At 36.3% G+C, this 20,431-nt stretch overlaps 3 protein-coding genes across 3 annotated transcripts in view; 2 read left to right on the top strand and 1 right to left on the bottom strand.

The window, feature by feature from the left end:
• Nucleotides 1–7,125, top strand: part of LOC107185790 (lachesin-like) — a 43,057-nt gene extending 35,932 nt beyond the window's left edge. Inside the window, exons 4-9 of the mRNA XM_015573550.1 lie at nt 2,035–2,220; nt 3,289–3,481; nt 5,041–5,169; nt 5,266–5,385; nt 5,570–5,740; nt 6,761–7,125. Coding sequence (XP_015429036.1) covers nt 2,035–2,220; nt 3,289–3,481; nt 5,041–5,169; nt 5,266–5,385; nt 5,570–5,740; nt 6,761–7,125 — 1,164 coding nt within the window. The remainder of the gene's footprint in view (nt 1–2,034; nt 2,221–3,288; nt 3,482–5,040; nt 5,170–5,265; nt 5,386–5,569; nt 5,741–6,760) is intronic.
• A 3,669-nt stretch (nt 7,126–10,794) lies between these two features.
• On the top strand, nt 10,795–13,266 carry LOC107185767 (leucine-rich repeat transmembrane neuronal protein 4-like). Its single transcript, XM_015573524.1, has 3 exons — nt 10,795–11,003; nt 11,700–12,056; nt 12,888–13,266. Exons 1-3 carry the CDS (start codon nt 10,795–10,797, stop codon nt 13,264–13,266), a joined length of 945 nt encoding a protein of 314 aa, XP_015429010.1.
• Nucleotides 13,267–15,657: 2,391 nt separating this feature from the next.
• On the bottom strand, nt 15,658–19,466 carry LOC107185766 (RNA-binding protein 47-like). The gene is made up of 5 exons (XM_015573523.1): nt 18,759–19,466; nt 17,831–18,005; nt 17,395–17,735; nt 17,180–17,309; nt 15,658–15,758 (listed from the first exon to the last, which is right to left on the bottom strand). The coding sequence occupies exons 1-5, from the start codon at nt 19,464–19,466 to the stop codon at nt 15,658–15,660; spliced, it is 1,455 nt and encodes a 484-aa protein (XP_015429009.1).
• Nucleotides 19,467–20,431: the final 965 nt, after the last annotated feature.

Below are 20,431 nucleotides of genomic sequence, written 5' to 3'. Positions count from 1 at the left end.
AACGTATACATTACATTGTAATAGATAAAACGCGTAATAATAAATATTACCTACTAAAGTTGTGAAATTTATAGAAAATGGCTTTGACCAACTTGGCTGTTGGCCGGCCCAATTGAATATGTAAGCATTATAAAGTTTGAACGCACTGAAATCTTTGACCCAGACTTCGATGGTACAATTCTTTTCAGCTAAAAATGACGGAAGAGATGGGATTAAAATACGTTGTCATATAAGCTTTTTCGTCTCGGTTCCTGTTCTTTTTTCCCTTGTTAGACGGTGTAACGTTTGCGTTACACGCCTTAACGGGCGTATTTGCGTTAGGATTCATGAATACAGAGGGATAACGGGAAGTCATGGTGGGAATTTTACGCGGCGAACAAGTTGTGCTCGTATGTCACTGGAATATACAATTCGCACATGTGCACACGGGTGATACGGATTCACTTTGTACACGCGAAAACCTTCTTTAATGCCCAGCCGAGACGTGTTTGAATGGAACCATAATCCAGGATTTGCATGGGGCTGTTTTTAAAAGTATTTGTGTGAAAAGTTACTGATTACCTCAGATGCCTAGGATTTTAAGGCAACACCCACCTATTAATGAACAGACAAGCCATTAATAAATAACGACATTACTATCAAAGGAAAGTGAATAGAGTGTTTATCACAGTCTTTGTATTCCATTTCTATTAACAGATTATGAAATAATTAATTGAATTTAATATTAAACAATTTTTCTATTCTATTAACCTTTAGGGGACAGTCAGGGTTTTAAATGACTTTCTATATTTTCCAGTTAGAACTCCAGTTTCCACTTTATTCCTGTTTTTATGTATTCATTAATAAATGGAATAAATTTTTATTTTATTCTAATGTTTTTGGTATATAGATAGGTACTATGAGTTTGCATGAACATCTACAGTCTAATAATAATGATGGGCAACTAATGGAAGTAAAGTAACAGGAAGTTTGATTAAATTAAATTTTCTATCGAGATTTGTTTCATTTACTTTGTTTTCTACGATCCTGAAGATGCCGAGGGAAAGCGCGTACAAAGGGGGAAGGTGTTTTAAGAGGGAAGGTTTTAGTGCTAGTACGGGAAGTAACCGGGATACTAACAATATTCGACAGACTTTAAAGCACCCCTATCTAGAGTTTAGTCAATAATAATACAATCATCGCGAAAAAATACACATTGCATATTTAAAAAATCTAGTAGTAACGACAATTACAATTAGAACAAACAATCAGAATTAAGGAAATGTCAAATTAAAGACAATTCGATAATTATTTGTCTGGCAATTTTTCATGTATCCACGCTACTCTTAGTTATATAACTCATTTAGACTATAATCATTTTCGATCTTATTGCAATCATAAAAGAAAAACGGATTCCATAAAAGCTTATAGTCATAAGTTCCTCCAACGAATAATCTACGATCTTTCATAAAAGTTGATTCAATAAGTAAAATATAAAGACAAAAAGCTTCTCATAAATAATCTATAGAATTCTACAGTTAATTAATACGTTGTCGGTCACGTCACCCAAATATGGGTGACATGTACATTGAGTGTACATGTCACTCTTGCTCATGTGCAAAGAGACTGGATTATTTACAGTGTCTCATACTAGGTGTCAAAACCTTTATGGAATTTCTATTTATATATTCTTCTTCTAATTTTATTTTCTCCTATTATATATTCTCCTTCTAATAATTTTTGTTAATTTTGAAATAAAATTCGCATCGTTGATCTACAATTATGAAAATGCAATTAGAATTATACCTAAAATAACAATATCAAACGTTTATACCACCGATAGGAAGCCATTAGACTTCACCGTGTTATATTATTACGAGGGCCAGACGTGTCACGGACAGATGGCGAGCCACCGTCCATAACTAATACCGTAATCCTAATTCTAAAACAGTTATTATAGTGTAAGTAACGCGGTATGTGGGCGGGGTCCGCGGTCTATATAATCAGCTGCTGAAACGGCGAAACGTTTCGCCGTTCCCAATTCCCATTGTACAGGTTGCCTGGATAAAGTCGGATTCGAAAGCTATCCTGGCCATTCATACGCACATGGTCGCACACAACCCACGATTGTCTGTCACTCACAACGGACATAACACGTGGAAACTGCACGTGACCAACGTCCAACCGAACGACTCTGGCACGTACATGTGTCAAGTTAATACGGAGCCCATGAGGAGTCAGGTTAGTATAATAGCATCAGATAACTATAAACTCGGCTTCACGTTAATGATACCCGTCCTGTCGGGAAGCTTCCGTCCCTTTTTTTTCTCGTCGATGTGTTTCCCTGACTGTTGGCGAGCTGTGCCATTGACTTCTTCGAGATATTTTCTATTCGGGAGGACTCCACGTGGACATGTTAATTGTTTGAAATTATTGGAAAAATGACATTTAAAGGGAAATCGAACGAAACAGATGAATGACCGAAGTTTTACGTAAATCGTGCTTCTAATGCCTGATTCTTTACATGTTTGATTCATCGAATGTCTATATTCCTAAATGTTCAGATGCCAGAATTTCTGAATTTTCGAATGAACGAATATTTTAATCATGAAATATCTGATCATTTTGAATGTATGAATCTCTGAAGTTTCTAATGCCTGAGTCTTTACATACCTGAATCTTCGAACGTTTAATTTCATAAATCTTTAAATATTTGAATCTATGAATCCTCCAATATCTGATTGTCTGAATCACCAAATATCTAAACCTTTAAATATTTCAGTCTCCAAATATCTAGATCTTCGAACGTTCGAACCTCGTACCGCCTGAATCTTCGAATTTTTTCACCACCAATATTAAAACACCGACACGAATGAAAAGACACTATTCCGTTACACTCGATTGGTTGTAATAACACCATCGCAGCATAAAAAAATATGACCACCAAACGGTCCAGAGATACCATCAATTTATTAAATATAAAATTTCACGTTAAACGGCGTACGAAACAACGAGATCGGAAAAAAAGAAAAAAACAGAAAAAGGGTACCTACCATATTATTCCTTCCTGTTGTAGTCCGTTACAGTTACAGCCTGGCGTGCCCAGTCAGTATTTTTCCGGCGGTAAACCTAGATTAAAAGCAAGTCTCCGTCGAGCAATCGCATTTGTTGAGGTTCGAATCCAAGAGTTTAAGCCTGATTTAAATGTCCAAAGGGAGTACAGCGTGGTCCACGCTCGGGATCCTTTTTCCCCCGTGCCAGCAGATAAATGGTACTATATGGCGGATCGGTAACGATCTTTTTCCACAGACGGGTCACATGAAGGTAGTGATACCGCCCGATATCATGGATTTGGACGACTCCGCGGACAACCTAACGGCTAAAGAGAACAGTGATCTGCGATTACGTTGTCGAGCGACCGGAACACCAAAACCTAAGATCACCTGGCGGCGGGAAGATGGCAGAAATATCACTCTACGTAGCGAGCGCGGTATTCAACAAGGTATTACCAAGATTTTCCACCACTATTACACTTGGTGTACTTAGTGAACGAAAATAATACCGACAAAGCCTCAAGACATTCTTCTATACCTCTAATTACCCTCATTAACATCGTAATATCAACCAGCCTGAACAATTCTTCTCCCCGTTTTTTCAACAAACCACAATGAAACTCAACCTCTCCACTGGCTCGAACTTTTCTCAAGCGCAATCACAAGTATAATGAATCCCGTGGTACGAGCAGGCTTGATCGATTCGCGAGTTAAGAATACGCGTTCTCTGGGTTTCGTTAAAATCGGGTGGGTCTATCGAACAAAAATGAAAAAAAAAAAAATGAAAGAGTCTGAAAAAAACAAGGGAAGCGTGACCCTGTTGGGTGCACCGACGTTCCGCTGGAAAATCAGCCACCCGATTAGCCTTTCTAACGGTGAGTGATGGATGTTGACTTTACATATATTTCCTCTTCGCCTGGCCCCATCGATTCGCATGCCCGATTGCAATATTCGGTGTGTACACTGGGTCGCGAAACTGTGCAACCACTCCGAGGTATCTATATCGGCGCCCCCACCGATTCCCACCGATTTTCCCCTGAAACGTATCACCGGGAGTACTCTCGTTGTTTCGGATCCTTTAATGAGTAGATCCATCCACGTCATTCCGCTACCCCTCTCCCCCGCTCACACCCGATCAAACTCAACCCCTTCGCCGCGAAGCAGCGTAATCAAAATCTGAATATTAAAACGGGTATACATTTAACCCTTAACAACAGACCACTCGTCTCGGTGAAGAATTTTAATTTTTCTCCTCGCCAGGACAACCTAGCAGTGACCTTTGAAAGCTCTAGCGTTTGATTTGCTTCAATTGACAGTTTAAGTGGCATACTGTTTCCAAAATGACATTCTGTGTGTTACTTTACCTTTCTTTCTCCCTTCCCAGTATTTCCCCTTGTGAAGCTTTCGTTTGAGCTTACGAACGCAATATAGTGGACTCTAAATTTGATTAACTGATTATAATTCCCAATTCTCATTAACCCTCGCACACCGAATACCGGGTCTATAAACAGTGCATCTCTTTAAAAGAAAACTATTTCCAATATTTGATGCTGAAGAGCATCATCATTTTACAAAAAACTGCTGTTTTTATTTCATTTCGGAACCTATTGAACGAGACCGTGTATCGAAGAAAATAAAACTTCAATTACTGACTACAGACTCCTCTCATAATAATTTTATAGAAGATTACCTTATTATTGGAGTTAAGTTTCCTGTATATGTTCGTTTTCATTGTTATTTAATAAAATATTTCATAAGAAAGTAAAATTCATTACAAAACCTACGTAACAAAATACACAGATATAACTGATTATGGATCAAAATGACCCCGGCGTTCGGTACCCACGTCGCTATAGGAGAATTCGGTGCGTGCCAGGGTTAAATTATCGCGACTCAAACTTCCAATTGCGCAAGAATGCCCGAACCCCTAACGAACAGAATTCCCAATTGTTCCTCTGTAAACCGCCCAAAATAATTCCCCCGCTCATTGTCCGGAAATGTCGCGCAGTGACATTTTACGAAGGGGGCCAGCTTCATCTGAAGGGGATCCAACGGCAGGAAATGGGCTGGTACCTCTGCATAGCGTCGAACGGCTTTCCACCGGCGGTCAGCAAACGATACCCCGTCAACGTTCACTGTAAGTGAAGCCCGCGAGAGAGCATGCAAACCCGCTCGCGTTGGTCCTCCACGTGAGGAAACTTACATGATTAATTATAGTTTTCTCGGTCCGCAGTTAAACCGCTGATTAAAGTCTTCCACCAATTAGTAGAGGCACCTGCTAACAGCGACGTCGTTCTTCATTGCTCCGTAGAGTCTTCGCCGGAACCTCTGAATACATGGTACGGGGTCGACGGTAAGGATTTTGCGCAACACTATCCAACAACGTTGAGACAGAGAATGCTGTTTCTCAATGTCCGTCGTCGCGTTTCGGTGTAGTAATCGTTGAATTACCCGTGTATGCGCGCGCGCACACACACAAACCTTCGAAAACTATTATCAGACCAGATTAGGACACAACGATGCTGTGGATGTTTCAGGTATAAAATTATTGCCGGATGAGAAACACGATCTATCGGAGGTACCGTTGAACGATTATGCATATCAATTAAACCTGACCATCAAGCGACTGCACAGAGACGACTTCGGTAGCTACACCTGTTCCGCGGAGAATTTGCTGGGGAAAACGGAGGGGACGATAAGGCTTCAAGGTAATCAGCGTTTAATTCCATTCTACGATTGCACTGTGCTCAACTGTGCCGTGCGACTCGCAGGTTATGGTTCGTGGACGAGACACAGCGGACTCGTGAAATTAGTCTGGTCGTTTTATGAGGTGGGGTCTAATCGAGTCACAACTTGGGGCCAGTTTCGGACGTTACAGTTTAACCTTTTAGCTACTATACGCCACTATAGTGGCTTTCCTCTAAGTGACACTTTTGAACGATACGTCATTATAGTGGCTAGCCTCTAAATGTTACTTTTGAACAATACGCCACTACAGTAAATCCTCGACAAGTGTAACGCTGACTTTTTAATGATATTTAGCACAGTGGTCGAACTTGGAATTCTGAAGCCAATAGCATTTGTTCCAGCCGAAGATGACAATTAGTTTATGAAATATTTAATGTTCAGTGTCGACGAGCCTGCGAACACTCATCGAGGATTTTCTGTATACTGATCTCCTTACTTAAAATGTCCAATCTAACAAATTGTCATTTTTCAAGATTATTCGAAATATTTGGATACCCATATGCTTTTCAATTTTTAGTTAAAGCTAGAATGAATGCTCTGCGTGCTCTTTAGGGCTTTCTAAACAGTCTAATTGATTTGCCCTAACTAGTTTTCAAATTATTCTATTGGTTTATGTTCTTCTATGTAACATCTACTAACTTAAATAGTCCTAAGTTATGACTTATGTTTATGCCTCAATTATTTATGTTTAAGATACGTGTAAAAAAAAAGAAAATAAATATCATTTAAACCATTTCCTATATTAAAATGGCCTACGATGAAAAACAAGGACGAACCAAAGAAAATTATAAAACCTTATTTTTCTTGGATATCTGAATATGTCAGTTAACAATAAGAAGCACGTAGATTGATTAACAAAATTTTTTTGAAAAATCGAGTTAGAACAATTAAGGACTCGGGTGACGATATGGCCATAGTGGGAAGGAAAGAATTAATCGTAGGTTGTTACTATCTGTTCATTAACACGCATACTGTCTCAGAATTGTATCTACCGAAGACCACACTAGCGCCGATCCGTTACACCGAATACGCGGACAAGTACGGACCAAAGAAGCAGACCGACCGTAGGGTCAAGCAATACCCGTTTGGCATGGACGATTCGAAGAGCACTGGGAACACTGGTCACTCGACATCGACGGTACGAAGGAACACTTCGAACGCTCTGATGGACCCGACTACAAAAAAATCAAAGGTCTCATCATACCCAGCGCCCGCCTCTGCCCCCGCCCATTTTCCGCCTACCCAATTGAACGGCCAGAACAGCGTGACATCGTCGCAACACTGTCCACGAAATTACGTAGGATTAATGTTCGCTTTCATAGTGATCGTTGTGTGTAGCTCATAAAGCCGATTTCTTTATCTCGAGTGTGTTGAATTTGGTGCGTGTGATACTATCCGGTTGATCGTCGAAAGCCGGGTCAATTGTGACCTGTAATACCTAATCTAATAACGATGTTTATTCGACGGGTCACCGGTGACCCAAACGGAGGAACTCGAGGGTTAATTAACCTTTTCGGTGCGGCTGTGTTACCAAATGGTCGAGGGCAATTGGGTACGGGATTAGTTGTCGTTATGGAAAGTAACAGATATTTGTTTGTCAGCATCTTTCTGTAAGACCAAGAAATAGAAAACGAATAGGTATATGTTTCGTTTCATTCTGTGCAAGGGTAATGAACTGTCGATTGAAGTCATCGATGGTTCTTAGATAAGTAATCGGCCGTTGAGTAATTGGTCGTCGATTATAATAGACGATAGTGCTAAAATGGTGAAAAAGTTGTATGTTAAGACTGGAAAAATTGGTAAAACGATAGCAGCTGAAAAAGGTATAGTATTTCCAATTTATAGTCGTGACGTTCGAGTCTGACGATGCGATTGTACAGACTCCTCTCGATTATCGTCTGGCTTGTTCTACACGATTATTGTCCTAGCGTTATCCCCACCACTGGTAGGGGGCGTGGAACCTGCCATGCGCATACTGTTGCCCTTCCGCTTTTCTTGTTGAGGCTCGGGCTTCGGCCAAAAATTGTATTTACGTCGGTCTGAAGCATTTCTCCCTATAAGATCCCGGAGCGGACCCGTGTTCGGGACGATAATCGAGAGGAATCTGTAGAGAGAAATGGACACGATTCTACGTTGAGTTCATTGGCTGACCGTGCACTGCCGCTATTGGCTAGTTCAAAGCAAGACCAAGCTATTGTGTACTATTGGTGGGCCGAGCGCAGTTGATGGATCTATTGCGCATACTCAGACAAAAGTTGGAATATAAACTTCTCCATCTTTATTAACACATCGAATGTCACAGTTTTTACTCTTGAGACAGTATTATGATATGATACGTTTGTTTAGGTCTTTGTTACTAACAATATAAGTATTAACGCGTTTACTTGAACACTCATTACTTTCATTATTACTTTACTAGTAATTATATGTATTTATGAAATATTAAATGTTCCTATTTCAAAATTCATCAATTCGTCAGTCATCGGTGACCACTATGGCAGTGAACGCGTTAAAAAGAGGACAACAGTTTCTAAGACTCACAATTAGATATTGTTAGGTTAAACAAAATCGATGGCGGTTCATTTGAATTAATGTGGCTAAGAGCAATTCTTTAAAAATTAGTAGTTTTTATCCGTTTAACGTTTCCTGATTTGCAGCAACAGTTTCATACGCACCAATCCAATACGAAAAGTACAAATTACATTTTATGGTAGAACGAACGAGTAACGAACGAGTATCGTCTTGGCTTCTGGTTACCTTAACTTCGCAGCCACCTTCGAAACACGTGCCGAATTGAGTTATCGCGTTCCGGTCAGAGTCGCGACGCTTCTCGTGTTCAGTGCAAGAATCATTCTTGTCAGACTATAGATGTTGCATCACTAACACGCATGTGAAATCGGAAAACACTCGTTGATGTGTCATTTTATGGTGTAAATAAAACGAACGGTTTTTATGACAATAACTGTGGGGCCGAATACGACAGGCCGGTAGCGTAACTAGTACCCGAAAATACTAACAGATTTCCAGGAATAAAAGTGTGTTTTATCTGTTTGGTGGTAATTTCGAATCTCGTGTTATCGTTAAAAAATATATATACATACATAATTGGACTGTGGGCATTTATGAATATTTATATTTTTAATGAACTGATTTTAAAAACCACTAATCAGACAGGCGTCTGATTCTTCGATTGAGGTTTCCGTTATACTGAACATGAAATATACAATATAATAATCGGAATAAATAATTGACTATACAAAATGTAAAATTCCCAGTCCTATTATAATATTTCTGAATAGATATTAATATGTTTATTTTATAACGTGTATACAGTAACGATCAAAAGAAAGTTCATTCGGTGCACAGGAAGTTTAGTTTGTAATTGTAATCAAGCTATTGTAGGAACACAATAATTTACATGGAAAGTACTTGTGTGAGAAAGAAAATAATTACTGTATAAAAACATGTTACATTACTACCTTTTTTATCATCTTTATATTTGTTACTAGAAATTAAAGTTCCAGAGATACGTTATTAGTATCGATATATTAAAAAGAATCTGTATAGATGTATCATTTTGCAAATGGATTGGGATGTAGTTTCAAAAATTATAAATAATTACAAGAACATGATCTTCATACTCTAATACAAAATGTATTAATGAGTATATTTGGGCATCCTATACTATACATATACAAAAATGAATAATGAATAAATGAATTATTTTCGTAAAAACGTTTACAGGACAAAAATTGTCATTCTAAATCGTACACAAGTAAATAAAATCTCTCTAAACAAGTTCCATTCATTTAAACAGCCGAACATTTCCAACTTCAAGATACAAACACGAATTGAACCTCCTCTTGATCGTCACTGCATCAACAAACATTCGAAACTAGCATCACAAATTCTCTTTGCCATCTCGATAATCCGCCAGGCAAACCTGTGTGATCAGCCAAACAGAGATTTTCGCACACTCGACCATGGTGATGTACGGTAGATCGCGTAAATGTATCATTCATCGATGTTAACACCCGAGTTGTCCATTCATGTATATATATATATATACCTATATGTACGACAATAAACGTTGTTTTTACCATATTGTGAACATTTTCTTTCAGTTCCTCTCCATCGTACTCGCCGCGACAGTCCACCGAGTCGTATGGAAACAATTGATCACCTTGGCGTTGTTTCTTTTCCTAATTAAAGAAGGTTTTCTAAAATTTTTGTTAGTTCATTTACGAATTTTTTTCATTGTTTCCATACGGTCCGATAGCTTCCGAAACGAGAAAGTCACTCGATTTAACCGAAACGAAAAATTGTGTATAATTTTGAAAATATTAATCTTCCGACCCTTGTTTACTACGACAATTTCTCATCACTTGACAAGTACTACCTATCCTAGAAGTTATGAACCCTTTTTTTGTTTCACCCTGTATATACCGCACCTTCTGCGATGTAAAATATTCATATGTATTCCGTACTTTTGTTGCTGGGCGACAGACATTGGGTTGCGCGTACACGTGTGAACGAGGGGCATTGCTAAGATGCAATAAACTGTTCCACATTAAACGAATGTCTACTGTATTAAGCAAAACCTTTGAAATTCTCTTTTATAACTGCGAGTTAAATACGTTAATGCAACATTGGGTCCTAATGGGTTAACGAGAATAACAATCTAGGGAAAAAGAAAATTACTTAAAAACTTGTTTAAAAAATCACGAGTGAAATGTTACATTGATTCAACGGTAGGGTCTCAATGGGTTAACGGGAACCTTAATATAGTGAAAAAAAAAACTACGACGCAAGCTGGCGGCTTCTTTTGATTTCACGTACAGGCAACTGATTCCCTTATCGCAACCGGAAATTGTACTCGCGGAACGAAGGATATGACCGCCCACGCGTTTCGGTTGTGTGCGTCCACAATCGAGAGGTATCAAGAGCAGCGTTCAGTTTAATTATACGATCGCACGCGTCGTCCGTCAGTGTGTCATTTTTGTGTCTCGCTAAAATGATGGATCGTGTACTCGTGTTTATTATTCTCAGTTTATTGGTTGACGTCACGACGACCGCGGATAATTGCAAAAGCGTGACTCGTAGGCGGGACAATTCGTTGATTTTTCGATGTAGCGAGCTGACAGAGCTGAAGGTGTTGGAAAAGGCGAGGAGTAACACTACTGTCATTGAAATCACGGACTCGAAGATACCTTATCTGCCAGGGTAAATGATCAAAAGTACAGTAACTTTGTTTGTTTCAAACCTAGTAATTAGCGTGGCATTTGCAAACACGTAGTTCATGCTCTTAAATATTACATATTTACCTTACAATTAGTAGGGGTAATAATAACATAATTAATAATATTAATATTACCTTACCAAGGGCGTCACTTTGTGCACCTACTGTAACTATGTTTTTGCAAATATCTCGTCAATCATTAGATTTAGGACAAATAAAGTTAAATACTTTCTTACAAAAAAATTAACTGCTCTTTCAAATTTTGTTACAAAAAGAGACGCACTCCACTAGAAAAAATTGAAGATCAGCTTGATATGTCATGAACAAATAGGTGATTTAAAAAAAATCGTTTCAACATCGTATGTCTCCTCCGATACCGTATGTACAACTTCTATATGAAACACTTTTTTGTCGAACACACACTATAGAAATTACTCGGAGTGGATAAGTTATGGGACTTGGCCTGTAAAATTAGAAAGCTACAGAAGTGAACAAATTCTGGGTGTTCATTTATTTCCCATCAACCTAATAAGTTTACTGAACTGAATAATGAACTACTTATCGGGTTATAACCATTTAAAACAATTTAAAATAAATTTCATGAAATAAAAAACATTGACAGCTTCGTAGATACTTGACAATAATTAAAAATTAAATTGTATTTGTGAATTCATTCACAGACATCTGTTCGCAAGATTCGGTGCCACTCTAGTGACGATCGATCTCCACGGATCTGGGATCGAGACAATTGATCAATTCGCGTTCATAGGCCTGACGAAGCTGGAGAAACTGATACTATGGGATAACAAATTGAAGATGGTGCCCAGGGACTGGTTCATGAACACGTACAGCCTGAAAACCCTCGATCTGTCGTTCAACTCTATCGAAGTAATCGACTACCTCGTGTTCCAGATGCTTCCCAAACTGGAGAACTTTTACTTCGACTACAACCAAATTAAATTCATCGATTACACCATGTTCGCGTATCTGAAAAACCTTAAAAATGTCAGGTTCGAGAATAACCCGCTGAGTTGGGGGTGAGTCCGATGAAAGAGTGAGAAAGATATTTCTGCTATGCCGAGAAAGCTTTTTATCGACTTCGTGCAACGAATCCACTGTATTGCAATATTCATCGAGTACTGCAAGACCCTGATTAACACTCAGAATACGATGTTACATTTAACAGCGATATTTTAAGATATTACCTGGAATGATATAAACGGAGACAGGTACATTAGGTGTAGCAATCCACTATGTTTTACCAATTTGGTATTTAGTTTCATAAAACTGAAAGCTACAATAATATCCTCACTTGTTCTCTAACATCCTCTGACATTGTTAAAATTTAAAAATAACTAAAAGATGTTTCGAGTATAACCTATTTTACCACTATTAATACGAAGTAGTGGATTATTTATCGGTACACCTAATGAATGATCGACTGACAAATAACGTCTCATGGTACTGCAATAATTCTTCCTAAAACTATCCCGAACCTTTAAAATTATAAGTAAATGTATCTTATTTTTTTTAGATATCAAAGTGACCTGAAGTTCTTTCAAGGTCAATGCATCTTTCTTTTAATACCACGTTGTTGCCAATAGAAGGACGAATTCAACGACTTATAGCATGATGGTATTAAAAAAAAGATGCGTTGACCTTGAAAAATCTCAGTCACCTTGATATCTCTCAAAATAGAAGATTATAAGAAATCAAATTGTATCCATCTGATGCGTCCCTTAAAATGCTATATATGTAATTCATTATAATGTTTTTTGATACAACTAATAGGTAATGAGTTATTTTAGATAGTACATAGTTCTTATTGACTCACCCTATACATTGACAATACTTTGCACAATTCACAGATACCGAGCCCATTTAACGTGGCAATTGGAAAATCAGCGCGTCAAGTACAGCGAGACCTGGGAGAATTGGGGATGGATGAACGTTGCCATCAAAGAGTGCGCGGAAAGCGGATACGGGGAAATACCGAAGGACACGATACTCGATTGCGTGGTCGCGAAGCTGCTCGACTTCACGCACGAAATATTTTCGACGGAAACGAAACAACAAAAGACCGAGTGCACCGATAATGCGCGACGGCTGGTACGTTGTATGAGACCTCAGAACGTCACCGATAACAGTGACAACGAGACCGTGAGAAGAATTCTCCAAGATTACACTGCCATTTTATTTCCAATGATAAAATCACGAGGACGATTTTCATCTCCGATTATTAATTAACAGTGAAAACGGAATAATTAAATATTACGTTGTTGCATGTATGTACGGCAATAAATTTTATTGAACAAAATTGTAATGAATGCAAATTATCAATAAAGATCCGTATTGTTGTTATATTCAAGTGTTTTCCGTTATTGTGTACAGTATCAGATATAAATAAATGTTCAACTGAAGTATCGAATGATATGTTGAAGTGTCATTTGTATTGTTTAAGTAGTACCACTTGAATATATTGGGATTATTATCAATTTCCATCTGGGATGAAGAAAATGTATTCTTTCAAAAGATAGATAACCATTCTAGATCAAGTTATAAATAAATAATACAAATTTTTATATTTTACTGTAGATTGAAATGAATTTTAAGAAAAAGAATGAAAGTTATTTTTTAATTAAGTTAAATAGTGGATGAAAATCTGGTTCTCCTAGAATTCTAAATTTGTTAAAAGTGAAAGAAACACTGCATAACAGTACATTTCACTTATTAGTAAATGTCTTAAATTGAAAAAATTATTTTTGGAAATTTAGATCTATTGTGATAATAGTGGAAATATATCTGTTGCATTGCGTAAAGGATACAGAATCTATTGAGTCCTATATTGTTAACTAAAAAGCAAAATTTATTACACTATCAATTGGTACTACCAAAACTGACATTTCCTGAGAAATTGATCCTCTGAAATTATTTGTTTGTAACAAAATAAACAGAAGTTAGGAACAAGTTATAGATTACATTTGTAAATAGGTTAACTTCGTTCATTTTATATGTATCTTAACCCTAATAAAATTCCAAATGATAAATCTGATTAATTGGACCAATACCCTTTCATGTACATATACAGAAATATTAACTTCTTCTTATTCAAATGAAAGTTGGGATTAGCTGACAATGTTCTTTATAAGAGACTTGCTATTAAATAATGTCTTGTTGTCGTGATGGTAAGACATGAAACTTTTAAATAAATGTTTATGGTAATTTATTGTAATAAGATATTATTAAAACACTAGTATGCAGGTGTCAGTCAGTTGTAACGATATGCCGACTTGAAGGTCCACGTTTGAAAATAAAAATACCTTATTCAGAAACAATCGGATATCTAAAGCAACGTCTCGCGATATTACTACAAGAAAAGCATCGAGATTGGAAACCGGATAGGATGAAACTTTGGATTCGAGGTTTCTATTTAGAAGACAATCGTACACTGTCAGATTACAATTTGACTTCTGAAGACCAAATAATGTTGCTCCTCGACAATCATTGTTCATTGTAATATAATGGGAAAAGTAAACATTATGGTCCTCAATTATCTGTCCCAATATCATTACCTTTTCTATTTTTCATTGAGATCCAAGTCCTATGGACAGATACCTATTTTTCATTTATTACATCATGTCTATTAACCAACTATACTTCAGTTAAATCTTAATATAATTTTTTACCTAACGATCACTAACAATTTTTATAAACTTTTATAATGGAATCCATTTGTTGCAAATGTGTTTCAAATTTAGAGTTTAAAATAGTTTTTGTGTGTCCGTATTACATCCAATTTTTTGGCTCTCTGTTGTAGCCTATCTTGTACATAGTTATCGCTTATATTTATTAGAAAATAGAAAACAATATTTTATAAAAATATACCTATTTATTTTAATCACATTGTACTCCTATAAAATAATTATAAAAAACTAAAAGTATTATTTTTGCGTACTTTATGATTTAAGTACGCGTGTGAACATAAAATAACAATGATTGTTTATATGTCTCATCTGTTTTTAAATTTTGCTAATAATAATTAAAAATGATTTTGATTCTCGTAGATTTTGATTATCCTGGAGTATGTTTTAATACTTAATTTACAATGCAATAGGAATGATGTATAGTTTTAATGATATTTTTATCGTATTAAAATTGATAGTTCAATATATTTTAATATATATATACTTTTTTAACGTAGAGAAACTGCGATCGTCAGATTTTCTATATTTCCTTTTAAAGTCAGAATAAAATCCATTCTTGTTCTGCATCTACGTCGATACATATCTTTATCATTTTCTTTTATAAATATCAGTTAAAAGTTTATTTCATTATATAAAAAACTCGCACGACATTCCGTAATATTCTGCATGACTTCTAAAAACGTGCTTTTGGATTTAAGTCATTGAATACTGTCATCAAAATTCAATTCAGCTTAAAAACTTTTGCGATTAGATCGAATTCTATATATCATACGACAGATTCAAATTCGATATTGTCTTTGAATCTGAAAATGGATTCAAGTTTCTCGAATTTTCTCGAAATTTCTAATATCAGCCATCATGCTTCCGGATCTCTACGTTACATAAATAATATCAATGATTTTCGGATGATTAGCTAAAAAAATTGATCGCTAGTTTAGGTGTAGTTGATCCAATTATTGCAATAGACCGGTGACCCAACCACAGGGTTCATGCCCAACTTTTGCTTCGTACGATACTGTTCGTTGTCCTGTATTACTGTGTGAAAACATAAACAAAAAAAAAACTGTGAGTAAAATGTAATCACCACTACCTCTATTTTCTTTATCATTTACACATTGGCATTAATGTGCAAACTAAATAAATCTTCGAGACAAAAAAAAAATGAAGAGAAATTTCAAAATCAAGTGATCACGCAAAACAATTGAAGATCTATCCCGATACCATCATTCTATCCTCACTATTCCATTTACTAACAGTCGACTGAGTTCTATGCGATTGTAATATCCCCGTCACTTTGTACATCAAATCAATACTGTATTATTATTGATATTATGTCAGCCAATGTATTGCTAATGATACTGAGTTGAGTTATATATGCATAATTTGAAATTACTAATTCCTGACACAGGTAAGTTACTAAATTAATGGAAACAGATAACTATTATTTATTCAGTATACGAAGTATGCGTATAAAGTTTCGAGAATAAATCATTAAAAAATTTTATTTTGAAAATTAAATAGATGTGAGGCCATCAACTTTAATGTAGTCTTGAGACTGCATACACGCATCCCAGCGTCGAATCCATTGATCGTGACATTTCTGGTATTGAATTTTTGGTAAATATCTGTTTAATATACATTACAAGGTGTGACAATAGAATTCCGAAAATAATTTTGTTTTCGTCAGAGTAGCAATAATCAAAACAATTACATCCATTTTAAAGGAAACAAAATTATTCTCGCAACTTCATTGTCACACCTCGTAATTGTAACGCAAGTATTAAAACAAATACCAGAAATGTTACGATCAATGCATTCTCGAAACTTTATTGTCACGCCTCATAATAATAAATTAAAATCATTAGATCCAATAGAAGAAAAGACTGTAGAAAATACTGTAAATGATTCGAATTCTGTACAATACATATCACAAAATTTTCAACGGACCATTTGTTTCTGTCTGATAAAAAAAGACCGGGTTATATACAACTCAACCCAAATATAAAAAGGTTAAATCAGTGATTAGTTTTTCAATGTTATAAAAGTAAATGTAGAACATCTAATTGAAAGAATTAACTAATACTAAAATGAAAACACATGTATCTGAAAGAAAACAACAAGAAAGAAAGAAAAATGTTTCGTTAATAAGAGGAAGTTTTTTTGTCGTGCGCACGGGTTGCCTCGAGCGCGTCAAAACAAACGAGGTAGGTATCGAATTACGTCCCTGAGCATCCGTCCATTTCGTACTTGAAAATCATTGAGAGATGCTTCACGTCAGAAAGTAAATACAATAGAAATGTGAACCGTTCACAAGTCAAACTTTAGTTTTAGAATTTTTTCAAATTTTAGTGCCAGAACACTTGATTGACGTTTAACTTTTTATATTTAAAATAAATTTTAAATACAGATTATACAAAATGAACGGCTCATGTAATATATTTTGTAGTTTGACTTACCACAGTTTCGGAACGTATTGGTGACGAAATGATACATTTTTGTGCACGCGTCAATAATTGCTGTTTGTTCCGTGGGCATCGGTTGTCCGGGATATTCGAAGAGAAGTAGTGAATCTTTGAAAATATCAATCTACGGAAACGCAAAATATACGTAGCCAATAAAGTTCGACAATAAGTTAGCCTTTAAAAAAAAAAGTGAATGTTTGAACGCTTACTTTGCACATAAAATTCGATGAACCTGTCACGCGCATACAGGTGAAGACGCATGATGCACTGAACGTTTCCTTAACAAAATTCTGCACAGCGGTCATATGTACCGATGACTCATCGGTTACTTCATTACCGTTCAAATCAACGGTTGGCTTATGATTGTGCGACGGTTTATGATTGTGCTTCTTCGTTGAGGTATGCTTTCCGCGGTTTTGATCGGGATTTTTCACATTCGAATTTGCTACCGCTTCGTTAATACATCGCTGTCTTTCTAAAATTTTCGAGGCTCCGATTGGCTTTGCCCAAGTAATTTCCCAGCCCTCGACCTGAGCTACGCCGTTAGGTCCTAATTGTTTTTTAGACAAAGTAATTCGGTTTCAAATAAAGAAAGAACGGTATGCATAAGGTAATTAATTAAGGAATTTTATAATTAATACATACTCGTCATAATATTCATTACGGTTTGGGCCGCCCTACGATTTTCATAATGGATGAACGCAAAATGATTAATTTTTTTCAACTTCAACACAGGGATTTTCGTGGTCTTCTGAAATATTTCTCGAATTTTCTGTTGCGGTATGTCCAAAGATAAGTTTCGCACGAAAAGAGCGGTAACCTGAGAAGGGAGAAAAAGGGCGATAACGATTTCCACAAATTCAATGGTGAAATACGAATTTATAATAATAAATAGATTGCTATACTTTGAACAAATGACAATTTTAATGAGATTTATTTTCAGTGCAACAGAGCCCTTAAAAGCGGAAGGGTCATTATACAGAGTAACTGAAAATATTGTATCATTTTTATTTCCTATTACAAGAATTTAACGATATATTTGAAAGTTCTGATTGAACAATGATTTCTCGAATAACTGTATAAATATTGGTGGGAAATGTCGAGTTTGATTAGTGTCTTTTACATGTAACGTATGATTTGGGAAACAAGAAACACTGAGAGTGCAATCAATATTCATACAATTATCTGAGAAATTATTATTCAAACAGATATTTCAAATACATATGTCGTTGAATTCGTCTTGAAGTAGTCAATGACACGGTAATAATAAAGATATGTATATAGTTCCATTTTAAAAAAATTACATTGTTATTAAAGTTTCTGTAAATAACAATTTAAAAAAAATTCAAATATTCTATTAAGTTTGAAATCAAATAACTTTCATATTTAACTATTGAAAACGCGAAAAAATGTTTGAGAAATACTAGCGTGTATAGACTTACACAGGACATACTCTGTATATATGTACATAAAAATGTATATATAATTATAACTTTTAAAATAAAAAAGAATACGCAGTAAAGATTCTAGTTTTTGAAAATCTCGTATTTTTTAATAAACGTTAAAACCTCACAGTTTCCATGATCTCCTCGTCAATAGGATCGCCAGGCTCAGGATCAGCCCAATCAACCGCAATTTCATGGTTCCAAAGCATAACTTTTCCGGGGATTAACTTTCGTCTAGCCATCGCGGCGGCTCGGTGGTCTCTAAACTCCACGAAAATGAATCCACGATTTTGCGTCTTGTCTTGAGCATTCGGATACAGATAGATATCAATAATACCCTCGAGTAATTTATTCAGTTCTTCCAAAAATTCTTCCTTACACTTGTTTTTCGGTACACCGCCGAAAAATAACCGACAATTATCAACTGATTTAACAACACCGATGCGATGACCCGGTCTGATCTCGTAACAGTCAAGTTTTGCGCAAGCGTTTCTGGCAGTTTTCGAATCTTCGAATAACGCGAACGCATAACCACGAGTCGATCCAGAAAAGTCGAGCATCAATCGAAGTTCCATCAAACGACCGACACCTTCTAGAAGTGGCATCAATTCATCCTCGTAACAATCGCGGGGTAAACGTCCTAAGAAAATTTCAGCACCTTTTACGCGTTGTTTCTCGCCGCGAACAATCTCTGGGGCGGTTAACCGACGTTGTCCATTTTCTTGTACTAATTCGTATTTCGTTTTTCGTAACATTTCAAGTAATCGAATAGTTAACTGACACTCGTCCGGGGTACCGTCTTCCGACTGGATATGTATTTTCTTTAAGAAATCCATCTCGAGGTATGCGATCACCACGAAATCGATAAAGCAACTGGCAACCGATCTAGCCTTCCTTCTATTACCCCTACTCGCCACGAAACCGAACAGAATTCGTCGAAATATGCGAAGCCCCCCAACGTCGGATGGACCAATCACAGTTATCGAGTGTCACTCTCGATCTACCTTGTCTTCGGTTAAACGGAGATAGCAAACGTTCCGTGACTTTTCGCTTGGATGTAAAATAAGCAACTGAGAGGGGCACGTGCGACGTACGACCCGTATTAGGTTTCACATTGTCCTCGAAGGGATCGCCTGTAGAGAGAAATAACTGTGAAGTATGTATATATTTATCATGCATTTTAGCTGAAAGAATATCGCGCGGTGGTAGGTACAATTTAGACTATTAAAGTTGAACTACGAGTTTTGTACAATTAAGCAAAACATAATGAAATTTCGGTAAAGTTTAATACAAATATTACTTACTTCTTGACTTAGTAAACTCATTGTCCTAACAAGTTCTTATGCAATAATTGAATGATTTCATAAGTCAGTTCATAGAACTGTGCATCTGTACGAAAATATGCAATGTAATTATAATATATAAAAGATAGGACATTTAAACGGGAATACTTAAATATCTCAGTTGTTTGGTAATGTGTAAAACCACCGACTAGGTATAGAATAGACCTATCATGCAATGCTTTTTCCTGTCGCACGTTCGGAGGGCTACGTAGTGCTACGTAGGTAACGTGATATAAGAATCTTAATATGCACAATCAATTACCTCCTGGCAATTGGTGAGGGAATAATTAAATAATGAACTTCGACCTAACTAGAGGTCAGTTAGTCGAGCTTTCTCCATAAAGAATAGTTTTTATCTATTATTTAACTGGTAATATCAGTCAGATTGTATTTCATAAACTTTTCCACCATTGTCATATTGACAGGATATATTTATCATAGATGGCGTTCGAGAACCA

The sequence above is a fragment of the Dufourea novaeangliae genome, unplaced genomic scaffold (genome assembly GCF_001272555.1).
Source record: "Dufourea novaeangliae isolate 0120121106 unplaced genomic scaffold, ASM127255v1 scaffold56, whole genome shotgun sequence".
Taxonomy (NCBI): Eukaryota; Metazoa; Arthropoda; class Insecta; order Hymenoptera; family Halictidae; genus Dufourea; species Dufourea novaeangliae.
The sequence above is the reverse complement of the archived record's forward strand: the minus strand, read 5'-3'. Positions and strand labels throughout refer to the sequence as shown.

Bases quoted from the DNA above. Each gene is read 5' to 3' on its own strand.
- LOC107185767 (XM_015573524.1), top strand. From the start codon at position 10,795: ATGATGGATCGTGTACTCGTGTTTATTATTCTCAGTTTATTGGTTGAC. The intron at 11,004-11,699 runs GTAAATGATCAA...ATTCATTCACAG, and splicing joins AAGATACCTTATCTGCCAGG to ACATCTGTTCGCAAGATTCG. The intron at 12,057-12,887 runs GTGAGTCCGATG...CACAATTCACAG, and splicing joins AATAACCCGCTGAGTTGGGG to ATACCGAGCCCATTTAACGT.
- LOC107185766 (XM_015573523.1), bottom strand. From the start codon at position 19,466: ATGGATTTCTTAAAGAAAATACATATCCAGTCGGAAGACGGTACCCCG. The intron at 18,006-18,758 runs GTGAGGTTTTAA...CTCCCTTCTCAG, and splicing joins ACGAGGAGATCATGGAAACT to GTTACCGCTCTTTTCGTGCG. The intron at 17,310-17,394 runs GTAAGCGTTCAA...GCGTTTCCGTAG, and splicing joins CATCGAATTTTATGTGCAAA to ATTGATATTTTCAAAGATTC.